The sequence below is a fragment of the Nothobranchius furzeri genome, chromosome 1 (genome assembly GCF_043380555.1).
Source record: "Nothobranchius furzeri strain GRZ-AD chromosome 1, NfurGRZ-RIMD1, whole genome shotgun sequence".
Taxonomy (NCBI): Eukaryota; Metazoa; Chordata; class Actinopteri; order Cyprinodontiformes; family Nothobranchiidae; genus Nothobranchius; species Nothobranchius furzeri.
This window is the reverse complement of record NC_091741.1, coordinates 43429356-43451789: the sequence shown is the minus strand read 5'-3', so window position 1 is coordinate 43451789 and position 22434 is coordinate 43429356. Positions and strand designations below refer to the sequence as shown.

Sequence of the window (22434 nt, the reverse complement as noted above, 5' to 3'; positions counted from 1 at the left end):
CAAAGAGTCGGGAGTACCCGGCCCGGAGGGTTACCGGGGTCCCACCCTGGAGCCAGACCTGGGGTTTGGGCCCGTGAGCGAGCGTCTGGTGGCCGGGCTTTCGCCCATGGGGCCCGGCCGGGCCCAGCCTGAAGCGGACACATGGGCTCATCCAACTGAGGACCCAGCACCCGCAGGAGGAACATGAAGGGTCCGATGCAGTGTGGATCGGGTGGCAGACCGAGGCGGGAGCCTTGGCGGTCCGATCCCTGGACAAGGAAATTGGTTTTTGGGACACGGAACGTTACCTCACTGGCTGGAGGGGTGTGATTGGGAGGAACGGCCCGCCTGATCTGAACTTGAGTGGTGTTTCATTATTGGACTTCTGTGCAAGCTGCAGTTTGGCCATAAGGAACACCATGTTCGAACATAAGGATGCCTATCGGTACACTTGGTACCAGGGTAGCCTAGGTCGCAAGTCGATGATAGATTTTGTAGTCCTATCATCTGACCTGCGGCCGTATGTTTTGGACACCCAAGTGGAGAGGAGCAAAGCTGTCGATTGATCACCACCTGGTGGTGAGTTGGATTAGATGGCAAGGGAAGATGCCACGTAGACCTGGCAGGCCCAAACGCATAGTGAGGGTCTGCTGGGAACGCCTGGCAGAAGAACCTGTCAAGACGGTCTTCAACTCCCCACCTCCGACAGAGCTTTTTGTCCCGAGAGCAGTGGGGGACATTGAGTCCGAGTGGGCCTTGTTCCACTCTGCGATTGTTGAGGCGGCTGTTGCTAGCTGTGGTCGCAAGGTGGCTGGTGCCAATCGTAGTGGCAACCCCCGTACCCGCTGGTGGACACCAGAGGTTCGGGGAGCACTCAGGCTGAAGAAGGAGGCCTACAGGGCGTGGCTGGTCTGTGGGTCTCCGGAGGCAGCTGACAGGTACCGGATAGCCAAGCGGGGTGCAGCAGTGGCAGTTGCCGAGGCAAAATCTCGGGTGTGGGAGGAGTTTTGTGAGGCCATGGAGAAAGACTATCGATCAGCGCCAAAGAGGTTCTGGCAAACTATCCAGCGCCTCAGGAGAGGGAGGCAGCAACTCGCTCAAACTGTTTACAGTGGGAATGGGGAGCTGCTGACGTCAACTGGGGCTATAGTTGGGCGGTGGAAGGAATACTTTGAGGAGCTCCTCAATCCCACCTACGTGCATTCCAAGGAGGAACCAGAGCCGGGAGACCTGGGGATGGGCTGTCCAATCTCTGGGGAAGAAGTTGCTGAGGTAGTCAAACAACTAAACGGTGGCAGAGACACGGGGGTGGATGAGATTCGTCCTGGGTATCTCAAGGCTATGGATGTGGTAGGGCTGTCATGGTTGACACGTCTCTGCAACATTGCGTGGTCATCGGGAGCAGTTCCTGTGGAGTGGCAGGCCGGGGTGGTGGTCCCCATCTTTAAGAAGGGTGACCTGTGGGTGTGTTCCAGCTATAGGGGGATCACACTCCTCAGCCTCCCTGGAAAGGTCTACTCCAAGGTACTGGAGAGGAGGGTCCGATCGATAGTTGGATCTCAGATTGAGGAGGAGCAATGTGGTTTTCGTCCTGGCCGTGGAACTGTGGACCAGCTCTATACCCTTGCAAGGGTGATGGAGGGGGCATGGGAGTTTGTCCAACCAATCCACATGTGTTTTGTGGATTTGGAGAAGGCTTATGACCGTGTTCCCAGGGGCACCCAGTGGGGGACGTTCCAGGAGTATGGGGTGGGTGGATAATTGTTAAGGGCCATTCAGTCCCTTTACCACAAGGGTGTGAGTTTGGTCCACATAGTCGGTAGTAAGTCGGACCTGTTCCTGGTGAGGGTTGGCTGCCCTTTGTCACCGGTTCTGTTCATTACCTTTATGGACAGAATTTATAGGCGCAGCCGTGGTGTGGAGTGTGTCGAGTTTGGTGGCAGGAGAATCTCGTCTCTGATTTTTGCGGATGATGTGGTCCTCCTAGCTCCATCCAGCTCTGACGTTCAGCTCTTGCTGGGTAGGTTCGCGGCCGAGTGTGAAGCGGCTGGGATGAGGATCAGCACCTCCAAATCTGAGACCATGGTTCTCGACTGGAAAAGGGTGGCTTGCCAACTCCGGGTCGGGAGAGAGGTCCTACCTCAATACAAGCGGTCAAGATGAGTTTCCTCCATAGGGTGGCCGGGCTCAGCCTTAGAGATAGGGTGAGGAGCTCGGACATTCGGGAGGGACTCTCGAGTAGAACCGCTGCACCTCCGGATCGAAAGGAGTCAGTTGAGGTGGTTTGGGCATCTGGTCAGGATGCCTCCTGGACGTCTCCCTGGGGAGGTGTTTCGGGCATGTCCTGCCGGCAGGAGGCCCCCGGGTCCACCCAGGACAAGTTAGAGAGGTTACATCTCCAATCTGGTCTGGGAACGCCTTGGGGTCCTGCCGGAGGAGCTGGTGGAGGTGGCTGGGGAGAGGATGGTATGGAACTCCCTTAGTTGTGATGCTGCTCCCGCGACCCGGACCCGGATAAGCGGAGGAAGACGACAATTTCTTTTACAAAGTAGAGAGCTGCTCGAAAACATTTCTTCCTCTTTGACCATTTTCAAGTATTGATTTTTTTTTCCTAATCGGTCCTTCTGAGAGTTCTTGGAAGATCATAATTCCTAAGATCCCGCTCACACGGCAGGATAACCACGCTGACTTATGACCCGACCCTCCTCTTCCAACAATCTTAAGCACGCGTCCGTAATCGGCACGAAAGATGACCTCATCAGATATTCCTGCCGTGTGTGGAATGTGAAGAGGACTCTGGGCTGCTCAGGACGTCGGGATCACGTCGATCATAAATTAAAGACGTCCAACACCTTGGATTGTCTTGGTCTGACATTGAGGACAAACAAGCGTGCTGCCTGTTGAATGTAATGTTTAGCCAGTCAGAGAGCAGGTGACCAAACAGCGCTGCACACTCCTCCATGTTTATTTACTCACGTTTGATCTCAAGAGGTTTTGTTATATTTTTGAGATTTTCCAACAGACTTGGGAATGTTGCTGAGTGAATCTGGTTCGTGAGTGGTGTGTAGTTTTAGCCATACACTGTAGTGTTACATCCGTCATGTTTTATCGCCAAGTGTGGGACCCTTATGTTTTAAAAATCGCCCGGCAAGTTTGAAATCCTGCCTTGTGAACGGGGCCTAGGGGAAAATGCTTGGACGTGGACTATAGTTGCTCACTTTTGTCTCAAATTCCTTAGATGATGGTTTTAAACATTTTTTTAATGAATTCGAGTCTAAGCTGCAATGCAGTACCTCAAACGTGGGCCAGTTCATTGGCATGCCAGGCCCGTGATTGGACCGGAACCATTTCAGGTCTTCGTCAGCATCTGTAGCAGAGACCGTGTCCTCCAGTGTGTGGTAGATTGTCTGGAAGCTTAAAACCGTGAAAGAAATCTTCAATTTTTGGCATAATAACTGAAATCCAAATATTTCCCACCAGATTTTAAAAAATGAATCATGTATTTAAAAAAAGGAGCTAAAATAAACTTCTGGATGATGTCATCTGTCTGACCTTGGATTGGTTGAGAGGTCCAGGTGCTGCTTAACCTCCAGCAGCACCTCTTTGAAAAAGCGGATCCGTTTGTCCTCAAACTGCTGGGATTGCTCAAACACCTGCTCCATGTTCTCCATGTACTGAGGGGTCAACTTGTTGAGCTCTTCCAAGGTTTTCTCGTAGCGTTCTTTAGCCTAGAATGAAAAATAGGGTTACGTGATATTTGCTGAAGAAGAAAAAAAAAAAGAAAGTGATACTTTGGGACATGAGATCCTACCTTCTGCACCTCCTGCTGACATTTCTCCACTTTTTCCTGGAGTTTCTTTTGAGTTTCAGGGTTGTTGTTGCTCTCTAGTTTGCTGTTCGTTTCCCTGCTGGCTGCCAGTTTTTCTTCTTTACAGGCTGAGTGGTAGGCCTTCTTCATGGTCTCCACCTGCAGGAGTGGATCGGTAAATCAAAACAGATGAGTGGAAGTTTAGATGACTGGTGGGACTCACAGAATTACAAATCTCTTGTGAGAAGTTGTCCAATTACTTCCAAGCAAAAATATTATTCTGATAATTTACAGAGTTTATTGTTTACAGCTTTGCTAAATATCATTACAAGTTGGTTCACTTTTGAGGGACTTGCATCGAGATTTGCTCGTTTTCCTCAAACACTAAGTCGCCAGTGTGTGTGTGTGTGTGTGTGGGAAGTTTCATATGATTAATTTATGACCAGAGGAATTTACCACTCTAGCAGGACTTTGTTATATTTAACAGCTAGGAAATGAGGAAGTGAACTCCATACTGCTTCTATTTGAAGAATGTCTTAGTCAAACTAAGGTGTGACTTGGCCTGAAGACACATCTCACTTAAACAATTTGCACTCTAACAGGAAGTTGTTTTACTTGTACAAGCGAGGCAAATGCATCCAGTTCAGAACGTTTTTACCAATAATAAAGCTGATTAGTCTAATTTCCTATTTGCCCTTTATCACTTGTCCCTGGCCAATCAGTAAAGGTACCCTCGATCACAACAGGATGCCAGCACCCCCACACCCACCACCCGTTACTGCAGACACAGGAAACATGAGGAAGATGGTGGTTTTACGTGGACTACGTAGGAATGTAAAACCTGACAAGGAGAAGTGTCTCTAAATGAGCACACGAGTAGCTAAAACACTGACCTAATTTGAGCCGAGAGGTGCTTGTTTTCTTGCAAACCTTCACCATTTCCTTCGTTTTTACAGACGTAAACGCAGAAAACTGGATTGTAAAAAGTCAGACAACATCGTTTTGTTTATAATCAGCCCTTAAATGTTGACGAAACCCTTTGTGGTTTGTTTAAATGTTACCATAGAGAGAATATGTTGAGTCACTACTGGAGGATAAAATTAACTGTAATGAAGTGAAATGTCTAATTAACCAGCTTGCTGTCACTACTTATATTTTGAAAAGGATAATAGCTGGAAGAAGTTACAACACATCATTAGTTTCAGGCGATCAAGCTTCTGGTGAGTAGTCAAGAATTCCCACCTCTTTCAGTTTCTTGGCCCATGGTTTCTGGGCCTTGCGGAAGCCGTCCTCTGCCTCTTTCGTTTCTTTGAAGCCACCAATCATCTGCTTGTGATACGAGTCTTTCTGCCAATTCTTCAACTTCTCATAATCTTCGCCCATTAATGCAGATTTCATGTCCACATGGAGCTCGCTGACCTTCTCTGCCTCTGTGCACAGAGCCGACCACGCAAGCTCTAACGAGCCATACTGAGGACCTGCGGACAGTTATAAACCTTTAGGTATTAGCTAATGCTGCCAAAATTAGTCAATTAGTTATGAAATCGTCAGTGACAAATGTAATAATCAGTCACATATACATTTTTTGACACTTTGTTTTTCTCTCTAAACTGCCGATGTACCCTCTACTGCTTCGTTTTGCCTTTTTGAGATCAGCCGTGACGTCACCGGCGCGGAGATGAAAGATTTGAGAGCCTTTTATAAAAATTCAAGAGAAGTATGTGCAATGCAAAATCTGTAAGGTAGAACCTGCCTTCCATGGCAGCAACTAAGACGGAGATGCATGAGCACCTTAAAAGGAAGCACACTGTCGCCTTGTAAGCTAATTAGTTCATTAGTCACCAAAACAGGTGACTAGTCTATTATCAAAATAATCGTCTGTAGCAGCCCTAGAATGAGTTCCTCATTCATTGGTTCATTTATAGTTCTACGTGAATAAAATGCTGTGGTTCTGACAGAGAGTGAAGAGCACAATTAGGCGAGAATCTAAACAGCAGAACCTCTGCATCCCCAGCCAGTATTGTGGCGGGCCCATCACAGTGCATTTATTTAGAAAAACGATGCATTTTCGTCTTCTTCCACATTGTATGGCAAACTGCCCCGTTGACCAACATCCACAGCGGTCCAATCACAGCGCTTAATTGGTTTGGTGGGCCTATCACAGATCTCTGTTGGTGGGCAGGATGTTACTGAAAAAACAAAGATGGCGACGACTCATTTGAAACGGCTTAGGCATCAAATTTGGACTACCTTGACTTGGGCTTTTCTTTGACCCAAGAGCAGATAGAGGTACTCGAGTTTATTTAGAAGAAGGATGTATTTGCATCTTAATTGACAGAGTATGGTGGGCTGCCTCGTTGACAGACATCGGTAGCGGTGCGTACGTCACATTGTTTGCTTTCCAATAGCATGCAGAGACAGTCTGAAAGACAACTGTAGATCCCGCCCCATGACTGAGAGCCATATATAGGATAGCTTGCCAGGCTGGAGCACAATACCGGGACTGTACAAATAGAATTATTAGTCTCATTCTTCAGCATCATTTGCGTGTTTTTACTCATTCTTACCTTTGTCTATGAGTTGCCGCCAGCGCTTTCCCCATTCTGTGAGCTGCTGCGCGTAAGCCTTTTCAATCCGAGCCCGTTCATGAAGACAGGTCATCAGATCATTACAGAGACGATTGCCATCATCTATACGCTTTACTGTTCGCTTGTAATTCCCAATCTGAGAACAAATCCCCCCCCACACACAAAAAAAACAGATGTATTTTGGTACATCACCACTTTTCCGTGAAGGTGTCCGTCCTGAAATAAACTTGTTTCTAAAAGTCTAACTAAGCAAAAGCAGCAATTTTTGCTTACAGATAAAAATACTATTGCTGATAATCATTACCGAATGCATTCCTTTTTTAAATATTAGTTCAATGTCTCTAAATGCTAGCTAGAGATGTAAAGATTTAAAGGCACTCTGTGGAAAAGCATCGCTAAGGTCTCACCTCCCAGAAGCTATCACTGGAGACATCAATCATGGAGTCATCGTAGGCGCCCGACATCGCTGAAGCCAAAACGTGCACTCAATGTGTTGGGCCTGCAAAGCAACAGAAACAGGAGACGAGTTCTAACAAATCTCAGGATGTTGTTTAAAAACATTCTTGTGTCAAATACAAAAACAAAACCACCACCATCACTAAACGCGATTTTAGGAAATAACTAAAGTGATGCTTCTTAGTCACATGTAAGTAGTAAGTAAGTAACTTTATTTCTATAGCACCTCTCACAGACAAAAAGGTCACAAAGTGCTTCACAAGTTAAAAGGCAACAACATATAAATACAGTAAAATACAGCCACAATATACATAGTGTCAAATAAAACCAATCTGAATGAGACTAAGTTTAAAATGCCTGGAGAAACAAATGGGTTTTAAGATTGCTCTTAAAAACATCAACTGAGTCGATTGAGTGTAAAGACAGAGGTAGCTAGATGTAAAAGATGCTAAAGGCCTAACAGAATAAAATATATCAAATATAACAAGTATTGATTTATTACAAATGAGCTTAAATACAAGAGAAGAAGGAAGAAATGTGTTTGAGTTCACCACACTTGTTCACTGTCCTGGTATGATGCAGACTAAGCGAGGAGTCAAAACTGTAATCCTCAGGTAAAAACCGAAACCCTTCAGGGACAAGATGGAAGATGTTTGGTTTATTTATCTAAAAAGCAGGTTGATGTTTCCACTCTTAATGACTTACTCAACCTCAACACACAACAAACTGAAGCCACAGTGGTCTGTGGCAGCACACAAAGCCCCTACTCTGACAGAGATAAAGGAAAGAGACCGACGAGGACACACAGCGAGCAGCTTCCGTTTCCTTCAGACCGGCACAACAGTCAGGCCTCTGTTACTCCTCTCCCCTCACGTCTATCACTCGGCCGCCCCCATCCAAACACTCCCTCTCCTCCCTCCTCTGTTCAGTGTCTTAATCATCTCCCCTCCTCTCTTCTTCCTGCAGCCTTCAGAACGAGTCTCGTGAGGCTGTATTTTCAGATTGTGGTAACGTGGAGCTGCCACTGGTAATCTGCATGCATCAACATGCAAGTGAATACTACAGAGATCATTTATTTTACAGCCAAAATTCAATGATCAAGGAAAACCATAGAACAATACCAAAACAGTAGCAGCTTAGCAGTGACACCAGTATGTCATTGGTGGTCAATTTCTCTAATAATCAAAAAAATCTGTTGGGTTTTTCCTACATTTTCTAAACCACTAAACAAAAGCTTTTTAGGGTTTTTAGAAAACCCAAACATTTTATCTGAACAATGTAAAATTTGGGCTCTGCATCAAATAATCTAGCTAAGTATTTTCAAATATTTCTGGATTTCTGTTGCAAAATTCAAATATTTGTTGATTCACTAAAAAACAATTATGCCATGTCATTTATTTCCCTTCCTAGACAGCTCTGACATATGATTTAAGCTTATTTAAATAAAAAAAAATCATCATTTCAAATTTAAACTAGGGTTAACATAGGACTGAATCACACAAGATGCACGCTGGTGCCAAGTGAGATCACACAGAGCCTCTTTCAGTGGAGTGGGAGGGCGGGAAGGATGAAGGCTACTGCTCTCAGTGTGTGTCTTCTTCAATGGTCAGTGGTCCGTGCCCTCCGGGGCAGGTCTAGGACAGAGGACAGCTTTGTGGTTACCAGAGAGCAGGGAGGCAAACGAACAATTATTCCTTTAACTGCCTTGAGTCTACAGTCAGGTCAGTCAAACTGAAGAAATGTAAGTTTTGTTGTCTCTAGCAAGAATGAATGTCTTGTGTTGTTTTATGTGGAAATAAAACTCTGGCATTCCCATTTCAGGAAGAATGAGTTTGTCTGGGGGATGACGGGATTACAAGTCTCATTAATATGCATCCATCCATCCATCCAGCCATCCATCCATCCATCCATCCAGCCATCCATCTAGGGATGCACCGATCAGGTTTTTTGCTGCCGATCACCGATACCGATATCAAAGAATGCTGATCACCGATACCGATCACGTGGATTGGCCAGAAATTTTCTACAACATTATAATGAGTGCTACAAACTACATAATCTGGGAATAAAGGAAATGTAACCTAATCTAAAATGGTCTGTATTAGGGTTGTCACGGTGTGAAAATTTAACCTCACGGTTATTTTGACCAAAATTACCACGGTTTTCGGTATTATCGCCGTATTTTTTTTAAACGTGCTACATTTTCACACAATTAAATAAACCCTGTATATCAGGAAATATTGTCCTCAGTTTGTGTCTAAATTTTGCCTAAAATGTGTTATTTTGTAATTATGTTGTTTATTTGTTTACATTTTTTCCCTTTAGTCTTTAAAATACCAATATTTGCCCATAACTTCTTATTTTATGTCTGTTTGATGTCATCATTTAAAAATATTAGACCAGATGATACTCGGTACTCAAGTAGCCTTCTAATCAGATACTTTTTACCCTTACTTGAGTAATAAACCCTATATCAGGAAAATATTGTCCTCGGTTTGTGTCCTTCCAGTGAGATTTGCAGATGTGGGGAAATGTCAGGCAGTAATCATTGTTAAATTCATAATTATTCTCGGAGAGAGACCAACTCTTATCTGCCCCTGGGAGCCCCGTAATGCATAGCGTCATCTCAACATGGGGGTGTCCGTGACACGGTTTATATGCAGGTAGCGGCGCTGCGGCTGCTTTATATAGCGACTCGTTGCGTTCTCCTTCAACCCAAATCCTCGGATCACGCATTTTAGCTAAAACGCTAACGTTAACTTGCCTTGCGTTGACTGTAGAGTTGTGGGTGATGGTCACGCAGATGTGTCATGAGATTTGAAGCGTTGCTGCCTTTCACAGACACTTTTTCGGCTCGTGCTGCAAACAGGATAGCCGTCCGTCTTCTATAAACTCCCTCGACATTCTTCAAATATCTAAAAGATGCCCGTACTTCCGACTTTGTCTTCTTTGAGGGATAATAAATGTCCTCCTGAGCGCTGCCGTCTCCTCCTTTGACCATTATTTCAGCTTTAGCTTCAAGAAAGTTTTGTTGTAAACAAAGCGTGCATGTGCCGCCGGCAACTTCAGCCGATGATACGGTGGCTGGTAAGGGTCACCGCGCCTACACCGCAGCCAAGGTAAACCCACCAAGATAATATAGTTTTTTAAAAAACAATACGGTTATTATTATTGTCAACTTTTATTTTTTTTACCGGGGTTTACCGCTACACTGGTTACCGTGACAACCCTACCTGATCGGTCTGCTTTGATCTATTTTGAAAATTCCGATCAAAACCGATAGGGGCGCTATCGGCCGATTACGATCAAATGCCGATCCATCGGTGCATCCCTACATCCATCCATCCATAGCCGCTTATCCAGGGTCGAGTTGCGGTGGCTGCAGCCTAAGCAGGAAGGCCCAGACTTTATTCTCCCCAGCCACTTTGGCCAGCTCCTCCGTGGAATCCCAAGGCGTTCCCTGGCCAGCCAAGAGACACAGTCCCTCTAGCGTGTCCTGGGTCTTTCTTTAAGCCTCCTCCCGGTTGCACGTGCCCAGAAAACCTCACCAGGGAGGCGTCCAGGAGGCATCCTAACTTGATGCCCGAGCCACTTCCATTGGCTCCTCTCGATGTGGAAGAGCAGCGGGTCTGCTCCGAGCCCCTCCTGGATGACCGAGCATCTCACCCTGTCTCTAAGGGAGAGCCCAGCCACCCTGCAGAGAAATCTCATTTTGGCCGTTTGTATCTGCGATCTCATTCTTTTGGTTGCTCCTCAAAGCTACCATAGGTGAGGGTAGGAGTGTAGATCAACCGGTAATCGAGAGCTTTGCCTTCTAGCTCAGCTGGAAGCTCTCTCTTCACCATGACAGGTTGGTACAAGGCCCGCATCAGTGCAGACGCCGCAGCAATCACCTCCAATGCATTAATATGCATTATATGCTAATTTATCTCCAGTGATTGGCCAACAGTAAAACAACTCTTCAGCTGCCTCCATTTGCTCATCCTTTTGGGTAAAAAAATGCAACGTGGATGTTTTGTCTCCACAAGTAAAACAAACATGCATGTGTTCTATTAAAACAAGTTAAAACACTCTAACAAGCAGAACAATGTTTAAAATTAAACATTAAACAGGGCTAATTGAATGAAAAACATCAATTTTCTTTATTCTTGTTCCACGTGTAATCAACAGCAAAGGGAAAAGAATGTCTCTGCACAACCTTGACTGTACGAGACAGTTTTAAACAATTGAATGGAGTCCGACTCCAACTGCAAACAATGTGGTCTGAAGTGCACCCAGTCCAGAACTCCACAAGAGAGTTCTGGAAAATTCAACAATGGCTGCCCCTCTGCACAGGTTATAAAAAGAAAACACACATGGGAATCAGGAGAAGATGATTTCTGGCGTTTGAGTTTGGAGGTGTCCGATGCAACTTCATCAAGGTTACAGAAACTTTGCTGAACAGCATTTCTAAGATTACAGGCTTACAGATTACATAATCTTACAAAACAATGATATCCACTAGATGCTGATAAGAAAATGTACTACTAAGCACGCAGGAATTTGGCTGTTGAGTGCAGCCTTAAGATAGATGTGAGAAAAAAACCACATTCCTGAGTGTTCCCTTGCCTGAGCTAAACCAAGTTATGCAAGCTCACACACGGTTTGGTTTAAACGCTTAAAGATGCACCAAAACAGAGTGTTGTTTCACAGCTGAATTAGAGTTGGGCTTGTTGAAATGATGCAGACAGAGACAAGGACCTGAATCGTGTCTGAACTTAAGACACAAGATGAACTCAGCTACTGGTGTAAAGACAGAGAAATTATATGAAATGAGAAAAAATATAAAAGCGGCTGGCTTCGCTCAATATTAGAGAGTCTATCGTTTCCCACAGACCGCCTAGTTGCTCCATGTTTACGTTTCTCAGGGTTCTGGGGTTTGTAGTGAAGAAATGACGTCATGAATGGGGCCAAGAAGCAGGAAGCAACATGAACACAGACAGCTGACAGGCACAAGCATGCCAGGCCTAAGGCTGTTGATGCGAGTCATGACCACCAAATCAGCAAAATAAGCAAAAGGTTTCCGCTAACGGACTTTAAAATAGAGGATTGTGTTTGTGACAGCAGTGATCTTTCTGATCCACAGTGCTAAATTAAAATTTAATATTGGTTCCAGCTCGTCGTTTAAGGGTAAAACATTTTAAACAGTAAACAATGTAAATATTCTAACAAGGAGTTAGCCTTGGGGGAATGCTGTGTCACATTTTGTTCTTTGGTGGATTTTGGGAGTTCTCAGCTTTGCCTGAATGACTGCGATTGTCCACACACTTGGGAGTGTTTTGCCTAAAAAAGGTTCAAGTTTGTTGTGGTTCCAAATTCAAGTCACCACCAGCTTTACATGTTGTTTTATGACTGATCGAACTATCGGTGCACTGACATCAGAAGGAGCTAAAGCAAGTCGCTGTCAAGATTATCAACTTCTCATAACTCTTCAATAAAAAGTAAAATGAAGTCAAATAAACATGTGCTAACAGTTAAAATAAAAATAAAAACTGCTTATAGTAAATCCTAACTCATAACTCATGCTGAACACATTCTGCTCAGTGCTACTTCTAATCAGCACTGACTGAGGTAATTATTATATAATACTTCACCAGGACCCGAGTGTGTTTACATATCCTTTGTTGATTAAAGGACTGTAATATCTCACATGGGAAGAATGCAGTAAGCTGATCAGTCCCTTCCATATTGCGATTTCACAGCAGGACGTTCTTTAATTCAAAGGGGATATGAAGGAAATAGCTTACAACTGTTCTCTTTTCTTTTCCTTATTTCTGTAAGGAAGCCTCAACATCAGACGTATCAACTGCCATGTCCTTGATTTTGGTCCACTGTCGGTCAATCACCTCTGTCCTCATTTGCTGTGAACCCCACAGCTGCACAAAACTGCTGATCTCACAGGAATATGGTGTTTTCAAGCACGGAGGCTCTGTTACAGACTCTAACCTATCATTGGTTAAAAGGCTTGTTACGTGTCTCTGCATCCTTGCTGGGCAGACTCTACTGCAGGTCGTGATTGCCTCAACTGTGAGTGCAAAGAAAAGGTCTGCTTCTGAGTCTAAAGCTGGTTCACACGGCAAGATAATGGTGACAATTTTTGACCCGATCCTCCCCTTCTACCAATCATAAGGTTGCACCCAGTGATTGTAATGGCTCAAGAGATGATCTTATCAGATATTCCTACTGTGTGTGGTGTGTTATGGGGTAGTGGTGTAACGCTACGCTAAAATCGTATTCAGTTCGGATCAGTGTAGGGCTGGTCAATTAATTGAATTTTAATCACGAATACGATCTGAGTCTTGAACGATTATAAAAACAAAACAAGCCGATTATTTGCTCCTCCCACTTGCGCTGCCCCGAGTTGCAAATGAAGCGCTCCTCCCACAGTGTTGCCAACTTGGCGACTTTGACGCTATTTCTAACAGCTTTTCAGACCCCCTTCTTGACTTTTTAAATCTTAAAAGTACCTAGCGAACACCTCAGAAACATCTCTGGTTAGCTACTTTCTGGATAACTGTCGTCGACATTTCCTGCAGGTTAGCTAAACACTCCGCCTGCGCTCCGGACCGTTCTTCACAACATTAGGAAAAGGAATGATGTAGTGATGTGTCAGTCGCTAAAAAAACAGCTCTCGGAGCCGGCTCCCTGTTGGAGTAACCAGAGTGAGTGACACACACACCGCACCTGCGGACTCCTGAGCCACTAAAAACGGCTAAATGTGCGCATGCGGCGTGCTAAACACACGTGCAGCTTGCCCCGATCGCTGAGACCGGGTTGGGGGGTGCAGCTGGGGTTGGGACAATTATTACATTAACTGATGGACTTGTAAATAAATAGTTTATAAATAAGGTAGAAATAAGTTCCTCACGCTGATAAACAAGAACGAATCTCTCTGAGGACAAGGTGTTAGTGCACGCTCCTACAACACCTAGACACGACTCAATGTTATGCAACATTTTGTGAACATCAATTTATTTACATTTATTTGTTATAAATGCCACTGTATAATTCTTGCTGTCAGTATTTGCAAGATATTGGTATTTGGGTCTGTACTGTTGGACTTAAATGAGTTAAACCAAGGTCATAGCCCTTGGGTCATAAACTATGAGCTATAAGTATATTGGTCTTTTTATACTGGGAATCAGGAGTTATTTTAGTGATCATCTTGTTTCTTATTTCTTTTTGTCCTGATTGTGCCCTGAGCAATTTTATGACTGAATAAAAACAAATAAATTCAACATAAATTGAAAAATCGTCCTAAATAATCGAGATCTCAATTTCAGTCACCATAATCGTGATTATTATTTTTGCCATAATCGAGCAGCCCTAGTTCAGTGTTTTGATGAGCTTGCTTCAATTAATCTTTGATATATTATTATTACATTTATTTGTTATCTGAAGTGGCTCCTAAATTGAGCAGAACCAGGTGTCGTCACAGGCTGCTGATCTAGCATGATGTCTTTAATCATTTCACAGTTTATTTGTGCAGCTATGAGTGCCACACTCATACAGACAAGTGTTGTGTTTGACTGTTGATGCTCCGTGTTTTTATTTCTGCAGCGCGTCTTAAAAACTCACCTCACACCACCCAGAGTTTCTTCTCTAAAACTCATTAAATAAGAAGCTTCCTCTGCACCATAATTTTTGTTGTAGGATGAAAACTCTACATCAGTTGTCACAGGGGAAAGTTCAGCAGTTGTTGTTAACATTTTTGCCGCTGCGTGTCACACATCGTGCACAGTGTGAGAGGAGAGAGGGAGGAGCGATGCAACGCTCTGTTCAGCATCTCTACAGGCTCCAGTAGCAGCGACAGCCAGCTGGTTTTATCCGCTCTGAAAGGAGTTGATCAGAATTAGCAGATCACATTTTATAAACGAAGATCAGGCACATGTAGCCATCTTACTACACTTATCACACTTATTACAGCGTCCGTATGGAAACTCGCCAAGGAACATTTATCTGCTGCACTTAAATCACGCAAATAAAATTATTTAACGGAAAAATTACACCAAAACGGTGCGCAAGTGGACCGAACCGAACAGACCAAACCAAAATGGTTCAACGCTCCCCGTGAACCGTTACACCCCTAGTTATGGGTGCTCTGGTCTAGGGCTGGACGATACAGAAAAAATGTATATCAATAACAATTTTTTTGTATTGATCGATTTTGATTATTATTGAAAATTTTAAAAACTGTAGAAAATATATTTTACGTGCAGCCTTGGCCATTTTATTTTTGGTATTTTTATTTTTCACCACCTCTTCTTGCTGAGACATCTTGCTGCCTCATCATGCTCTGTTTTGGTTTGAGAACAGGAGGGCCTGGCTAAGTAGCGTGCCCGATTCTGTGGTTTTGATTGGTTAGTAGTAAGTAGTGAGTCTAGTATGCTGCTACCTGATAGGTTACAATGAAAAACGTTATAATGAAAAAGAAAACTCATCAAATTTTTATCAATTAATTTCGTTTCCCTATGCACCACATGTCTATCGATAGATATATTGAACTATTGAATTATCGTCCAGCCCTACTCTGGTCTGCTCAGAAGCATGCCAGGACCATTCAGATCATAAATTAGGGATGGGTAATAAATCGAAAATTTATCTTTATTGAAATTTCTGACTGTTATCGAGATAATTTTTCCCATGTCAATAAACTTGATAATAAAAAAATGAAAAGATGTGTGTAAGTTGGCAACATTTGTGTCCTTTTAAGAAGCTGTACCACCTCGAGTCACGTAAAAATGTGACTCAACATAATACACGTGACAGCCCCATCTAGTGGACAACTTTTGGTTATCGTCCTTTTATCGTTATCGAGGCGAAAGCCTCAATATATCATGATATTGATTTTAGGCCATATCGCCCAGCCCTATCACAAATCAGGGACGCAAACAGTGTTGGATTGTCCTGGTCTAATTTACGAGGTCAAGTGAGTGTGATGCCTGTTGAATGTGACATGCAGCCAGTCAGAAAGCAGGTGATGGAGGCACGCTAAATGCTCCATGTTTGTTTACACTGATATCACATTTGATCTCATGAGATTTCTAATCTGACTGGAGAATATTCGTGTAGAACTTAAATGGTATATCCGTGATTTTTCGTCTTAGCGTGGTCTCTCAAGTTTTGAAAATTTTCCAACAACATAAAAAAATCCTGCCATGTGAACCTGGACTTTGAACAGAAAACAAATATCCGTTATTGTCCCACAAAGGGTACATTCCTGTGTACCAGCAGCAGTTCAATGTAGTTCTGAGGCTGTTTTTGGTAATTTTTATGAATGGCTGATTTTAATAAAATACTGTGAAGCATAAAAAATAGGGCTGCACGATATTAGGAAAACCTGCGATATTTGATTACAATGATTAATATTGAGATGACGATATTACTTGCGATGAATAAATACTTCACTAAGAAACATAAATAACCAAAAACAAAGAAATAAAAAAAATCATACAAACGAGAAAAGCAAAAGATGTGAGGAAAGCCGAAAAGAAAATGAACAAGAAAAGCTAAAAGTGCAGAACAAAGCCTAGCTCAGGTGTTTGCTAACCATCAAAATTAAATGCCGTCTGCCTCGAGGGCGGGCCTCTATCCCATGAGAACTCATCCAATTGGCCAAATGGGTGAAGAGCTCTATTTGATTTGTTAAAAATACATCATGCTTCCACTTGATTGACAGAATGCATTATGTTTAGTAGGGCTGGGGGTAAACGATTATTTTTTAAACGATTATTCTGACGATTATTTTATCGAATAGTCGACTATTCTAATGACTATTTAGACAATTAATCTAATGATTATTTTTCTATTGCACAGTTAATAAAAACCAAAAAATCTCTAATAAATTCCTCAAAAAAATTTATCAATTGTTACTGTAAGAGAATTAACACTACATGCCTTCCATTTTGTATAACACTGCTTTTATTGTGTTGGTTATGTTCTGGTGACATGTAGAACTTGGGAGTGCAGGCTGCTGCCTGAGAGGTTGTTGGAGACGGAGTGTCTCTATGCTGCTTTGTTTTGGTCACTTATGTGCGTGAGGCGAGTGGTGTTACGACCCTTGCTGGGGAGTTTGGCTCGTGTGCAAAAAGGAAGGGACACTAACGGGATTTAAAAGTTAAAATGATGATCAGGTTTATTTACAACTACAAAAAAACAAATCTTTCCATCCACAGGTTGGGAATAATAAAACTAATTCTGCCTGTGGGGAATTAAAACAAAAGTACAAATAAGTAGGGATGTCCTACTGGGCAAAGATTACTGGGTTCTGGACCAAAATAAGGATCTCCAAAGGTACAAACTCTAAACTGGGTGGTTAAATCAAACTCAAGGTGATATTTTAAACTAAACCGAAAACCCACAACACTCTAAATGTAATAAAAGGGAGATCTACACCACAAAAAAGATTAACTCTAAACCAAAACATAACAGCTTATCCAAACGCAAGAAGCTGTTGGCGAAAATGCTAACAGTAGCTTTACCAACATTTAGTTCGTTACCAAGTTTAAATAAACCAGAAACACCCAGCAAACAGACCAGCAAGGAGGAGAGACTGCTACCACCAAAACAGCTCTCCCAATGTCTGAAAGAAGCTCCTTTATGAAGGGAGAAACGCTCCCGGTGATTTTCTACATCTGCGATAGAGACGGAGCAGTGCATCTGACCCCGGAAGTTGTTGTCCGTTGCCGGGAGATGAAGGCGGCCAAAACAGGAAAGGAATCTAGTAGCGGACGGACATTTTTCCGGGTCTTCGGTTTTTGGCGGAGATGTTAGTGAAGGCGGAGAAGAGGGCGAACTAGAGGTAGAAAAGGCAGATTCCTCCTCTATTTACAAACTCCTGCGGATGCAACAAGTGGGCGTGGTGCGTCGACTACCGGATCTGACATCGACAAATTTTTAGAATCGAGCCATCGACGTCATCAAGGCTTCGCTACAGCCCTAATGTTTAGCAAACATTTGAGCCGACTAGGGCTGCAGCTATCTAATATTTTAGTATTCGAGTATTCCATCGAATCTTCCATCGATTAATCGAGTATTCTATTTGACCAAGTTTCAAATGAAACGAGATCATAGTCTGCTGCTAAAATATGAAAATAAAAAAGCTAAATTATAAAAGGCTCAATAATATATATATTGAATTGGTGTTGTCTAGTTCCCTCTTTCCCAGCTGATATTTAGAGTTAATAAATATTTTATGGAACAACATTTGACTTACATTTCACTCACAATTTAGGTTTGCATTAACCTCATCTAAATCAAAATTATATCTAAAAATATTCACATATTATCAGTAGAATTATGTGCTACTAGAAATACTAACATTTAATTTCTACTTGAAACAATGTACTTGTGGTATATTTATTTTATTATGTACGGGTTGGCAACATAATCTAGTCTAAATTGTATTGGGATAGTAAATTATATGCTACAACTGCTTGCCACAGCCTTCTGCGGTGGATGGAGCAGACTTGTAGCAACAACCAGATGGTAGCAGCAGCGGCTCTGTCCCACACCCAGGGTCCGAAATTAACACTCGCCACTCGCCAAATGCGAGTAAATTGCTCCATTTGGCGAGTAAATTTTTGAGCTCTACCTGCCACCTGGCGAGTAAATGTTTGCACCAAATTAGTTATGTTTATCAGTCATCTTCCACGGATTTCTGATACTCCTCCCGCCTGCATGCAACGTACACAAACGTACGCGAAACGTGAATGCCGCATCCGGTATTTCCACCTATCCCATTCAATCAGTTTATCAAGTTAGCCGTTAGCTTCGTGTAAAACTAGCGGTGAAATGTGGCGGTTTTTAACTGGAGTCAGCCAGCCTTCCAAAAGAAAACTCGTCGAACTGGAAGGAAAACCACCAGGACCAGTGGCAACCAGAAGATTTTGTGAAAAGTGGCGAAATGGAGACGGCGGAGTCGTGAGACAATTGCTACATTATGATGGCCACGTAGCGTTGCTGCCTTTCACAGACAACTGGCCCTCGGCATTCTTCAAATATCCAAAAAAAAAATGCCCGTACTTCCGACTTTGTCTTCTTTGAGGGGTAATAAATGTCCCAAGTGCTGCCGTCTCCTCCTGCCATTATTTCAGCTTTAGCTTAAAGAAAGTTTTGGTCGTAAACATCAAAGTGCGCATGTGCCGCCGGCAACTTCCAACAGATGATACGGTGGCTGGTAAGGGTCACTGCGCCTACACCGCAGCCACGGTAATCCACCGAGATATTTTTTTTAAACAAGACGGTTATTATTATTGTTAACTTTTTTTTACCGGGGTTTACTGCTACACCGGTTACCGTGACAACCCTAGCCCTGACACACTTTCAGATATTCTCATGGTGCAGCTGTGTTCTCCAGAGATCAAGGACTAGGACCCAAATGAGGCTGTAATGTTTTGGCACAAAGACGGTATCAGAAGCAGGAGGCCAGACTTCATGGACAGAGAAAACAAGGAGTCTGACTAGATTTCAATGAAAGAGTTCATAAAAACATCTCTAAAAATAAATAAATAAATAGTAAAAATGACAAAAGAGTTGTTTTCCTTATTAATTGATGTTTTAATTATTTTGTCACTCTGTTTGGAATCAACATAATATAGAATTACATGCTTTAGGTGGATCTAAATCATTTAGAATTTTGGCCGGTAAAAAATATGCTTGGCCGGTAGATTTTCATCATCTACAGGCCAATTGGCCGGTGAGTAAAAAATTTAATTTCGGACCCTGCCCACACCGCTGAAGAAATCCACAAATAAACGGGATGATGGGGATTTTCTTTATGCTTGTGGAGTTTAGTCATTTAAAACCATCACGTTTTTTCTTAAACACACTTGCTCATGAGAATGCTACCCGCTAGCTTAGTATTAGCAATGCTGCTCTTAGTTTAACTCTTGATCTCAAACTTTGGACCGTTTCTGCCAATGGACAATGGTTTCTGTCTTTGCTGGTTTCTCCATTTTCCTCCACAGCATCTAGATCACCCCATGGTGCTCCAGTAAAATGTGTTCAGACTGTGGAACGCACATTTAACGAAGCTTCGAATCAGTAAAAAAATGAATAGAGGAATTTAATGAATCGAACCATTCGAATAATTTCATGATTCGTTTCAGCCCTAGAGCTGACCATTCATCGCGATATCTATCTGTTCTTTGCAATATGCATATTGTGCATGCTGATATTGCGATAACTATATATTAACGATATATTGTGCAGCCCTAATCAAAAACAGTGGTCAGTATATAATTTATGTTGTGGCCAAACGAGCCGTGTTGTAACGAGGTTCAAGTAAAACTTGTGGTCCATCAGGTCAGCCATAACCTCTACACACCAGACCAGTCGGGCTGCTGAAAACTCCCTTAATCCATCATCAGAATAAAAACAATGGCAGTCGTTCCACACTTTCAGGCACTTTCCACTAACCATGCCAACAGAATGGAGAGGAACATAATGGAGGGAAATACGGTATTACACGAAAGGAAAGAGGGGATCCTTACATCATCAACAGGGCATGTAAAATTTCTTCCTGTGGAAGCCCTTTTTTATTGGCCACAGACACTTTAAAACATTACAAACAACAAGCGGTCAGCTTTTAACACATTTGAATGATCACATCTATTTGAACTATTTTGTGTACACTCTTAATGAATGCACCAAAAAGATTAATTCGATCTGAAATAGCCAACGTTTAGTTTAGTACAAGAACAATCAGTTCACTTGGCCTCTGACAAAAAGAGGAACTGAACATTTTCACTACTGCTTCACCCTGACAACATCCCTACAAACATGACACATTACACTGAACTTAGACCAGTCACTGAACACGTTTAAATCACACTGATGATCACCTCCACTGATTCATGGGAATATCACAAATACTGAGTCATCGTCCTAAAACAGGCCCAGTTCTCACTGAATGGAATGACACTTTAGGTGGCTGATATACTACAAAACACCCAATTTTCATTGTAAACCTCGAGTATAACAACAGTTTTCTGCAGTACAGAGGACTTGGCAGACTAGATGCACTGCGCAAACGTTAGCCCTGACTGAGCAGAACAGGGAGCGTGGGTAAGCCCCTTCACCGACAGGGCTGCTGGACCTAAGCCGTTTTTTTCCATTGTAAATGGACAGATTTTGCAATGATGGGTCCAAAAAGATATGCCATGCACCGAAGGGTTATCTTTACTTGCGAAAGCAGCCCCGCCCTTCAACACTCCTGGCAACGAAACGCTGATATCTCTAGAAAACTAAAGCCAGATGTTGTAAAACAGCACACATTATAATGGCTAAACAACAGCTGCAAAACCGGCGTTTCATAAACAACAATCACAGAGTGCACGGTTTATTCTGAGGACTTTTATACGAATGACCAATGACCAAAAATACATCTACGTATGTTATCAATGACAAACAAGTTGACCCTCAAGTGTCCATCCAACCATATTTTACCGCTAATAGTGTTGTTACATCCTAATAGTAGAATAGTTTAAGCTATTTTCGTCAACTTATCACCTTCCTTTAGAACGTTGCTTTAAGTTAGCCACTAGTTAGCTGTATTCATTAGCTAAGTAGCCACAGCCCTGAAAGTGAAAAGTTAGAACAACAGTAAAACATGAAACTTTCGGTGTAAACTTACCTCTACTTGGTTTATCGTTGCTTGAAATGTGGAATTAAATGGAGAGCGGTGCGTGTAGGTGGTGCCAACTAAGAAATCTCTTCTCCGCTTGTCTGCCTGGCAGCGGCACCGTGGAACGACTGACGGAGGACGGTGTGTCACAACTTTCGGTTACCCAGAGAGAGACGGACCATATCCGGTTGGGATTTTCAATATAAACCATAAACCTACTCTTGAAACATCTTGCTTGAAAATATATTTCCGACTTGCTTTTCCTTTGCAGTGAACTAATAAAATAAAGAACATACACTAATGGGAATAGAACTAAATTATAGTTAACAATACTGCAATAGGACACACCCATTTTCTATATTACACATCAATAGTTTACAAAAAAGATATGATGCTAATTAATTTCCTTAAATGAAATCTCATTTAGGAAAAACTTATGCTTAGTATAATTTCAGTGTAATTTACAACTATGTATAAATAAAGTCATGATTCTTTAATACTCCGCACCGCCTCGTATTTAAACCAGAGATCGTAGAAAGAGATTTAAACCTATGAATTATGTGAAGAACTTATAATGCTGCAGATCTAGTAGACCATAAAAATCTCACTAACATGAACTTAAAAATTAAAAAGTTAAATCGGGTTTTGTTTTTGGAGGGAAATCCAAGTTGGAGAGGAATAGATAACAGCTTTTATTTTGAAATAATATTTCCTCTTGTGGAAAAACCTGCATTTGATTAATTAATTCAACATTTAAAGAGACACGCCCACTGACATAACGTGCCTGAACTTTTCTTTTTCTTTTTGGGAGGCTGCAGAAGTTCAGACGTTAGTTTTAAAATAAAAATTACTTTTTAAGTCAGAATAAAACATTTATAACTTCGAGGACAACTGAGGCCATTCTAAAATCTTGTTTCAGACATACCTAAATATAAAAC

At 42.5% G+C, this 22434-nt stretch overlaps 1 protein-coding gene across 4 annotated transcripts in view; it reads right to left on the bottom strand.

Annotated features, from left to right (window-relative positions):
* The window catches only part of pacsin2 (protein kinase C and casein kinase substrate in neurons 2), a 33398-nt gene extending 11758 nt beyond the window's left edge, over positions 1-21640 (bottom strand). For all 4 annotated transcript variants that reach the window (XM_015960200.3, XM_015960210.3, XM_015960218.3 and 1 more), the window contains exons 1-7: positions 21506-21640; positions 6783-6874; positions 6355-6511; positions 5030-5265; positions 3791-3946; positions 3532-3707; positions 3273-3393 (exon numbers count right to left, since the gene is read on the bottom strand). In XM_015960200.3, coding sequence (XP_015815686.1) covers positions 3273-3393; positions 3532-3707; positions 3791-3946; positions 5030-5265; positions 6355-6511; positions 6783-6839 — 903 coding nt within the window. In that variant the 5' untranslated portion in view covers positions 6840-6874; positions 21506-21640. The remainder of the gene's footprint in view (positions 1-3272; positions 3394-3531; positions 3708-3790; positions 3947-5029; positions 5266-6354; positions 6512-6782; positions 6875-21505) is intronic.
* Positions 21641-22434: the final 794 nt, after the last annotated feature.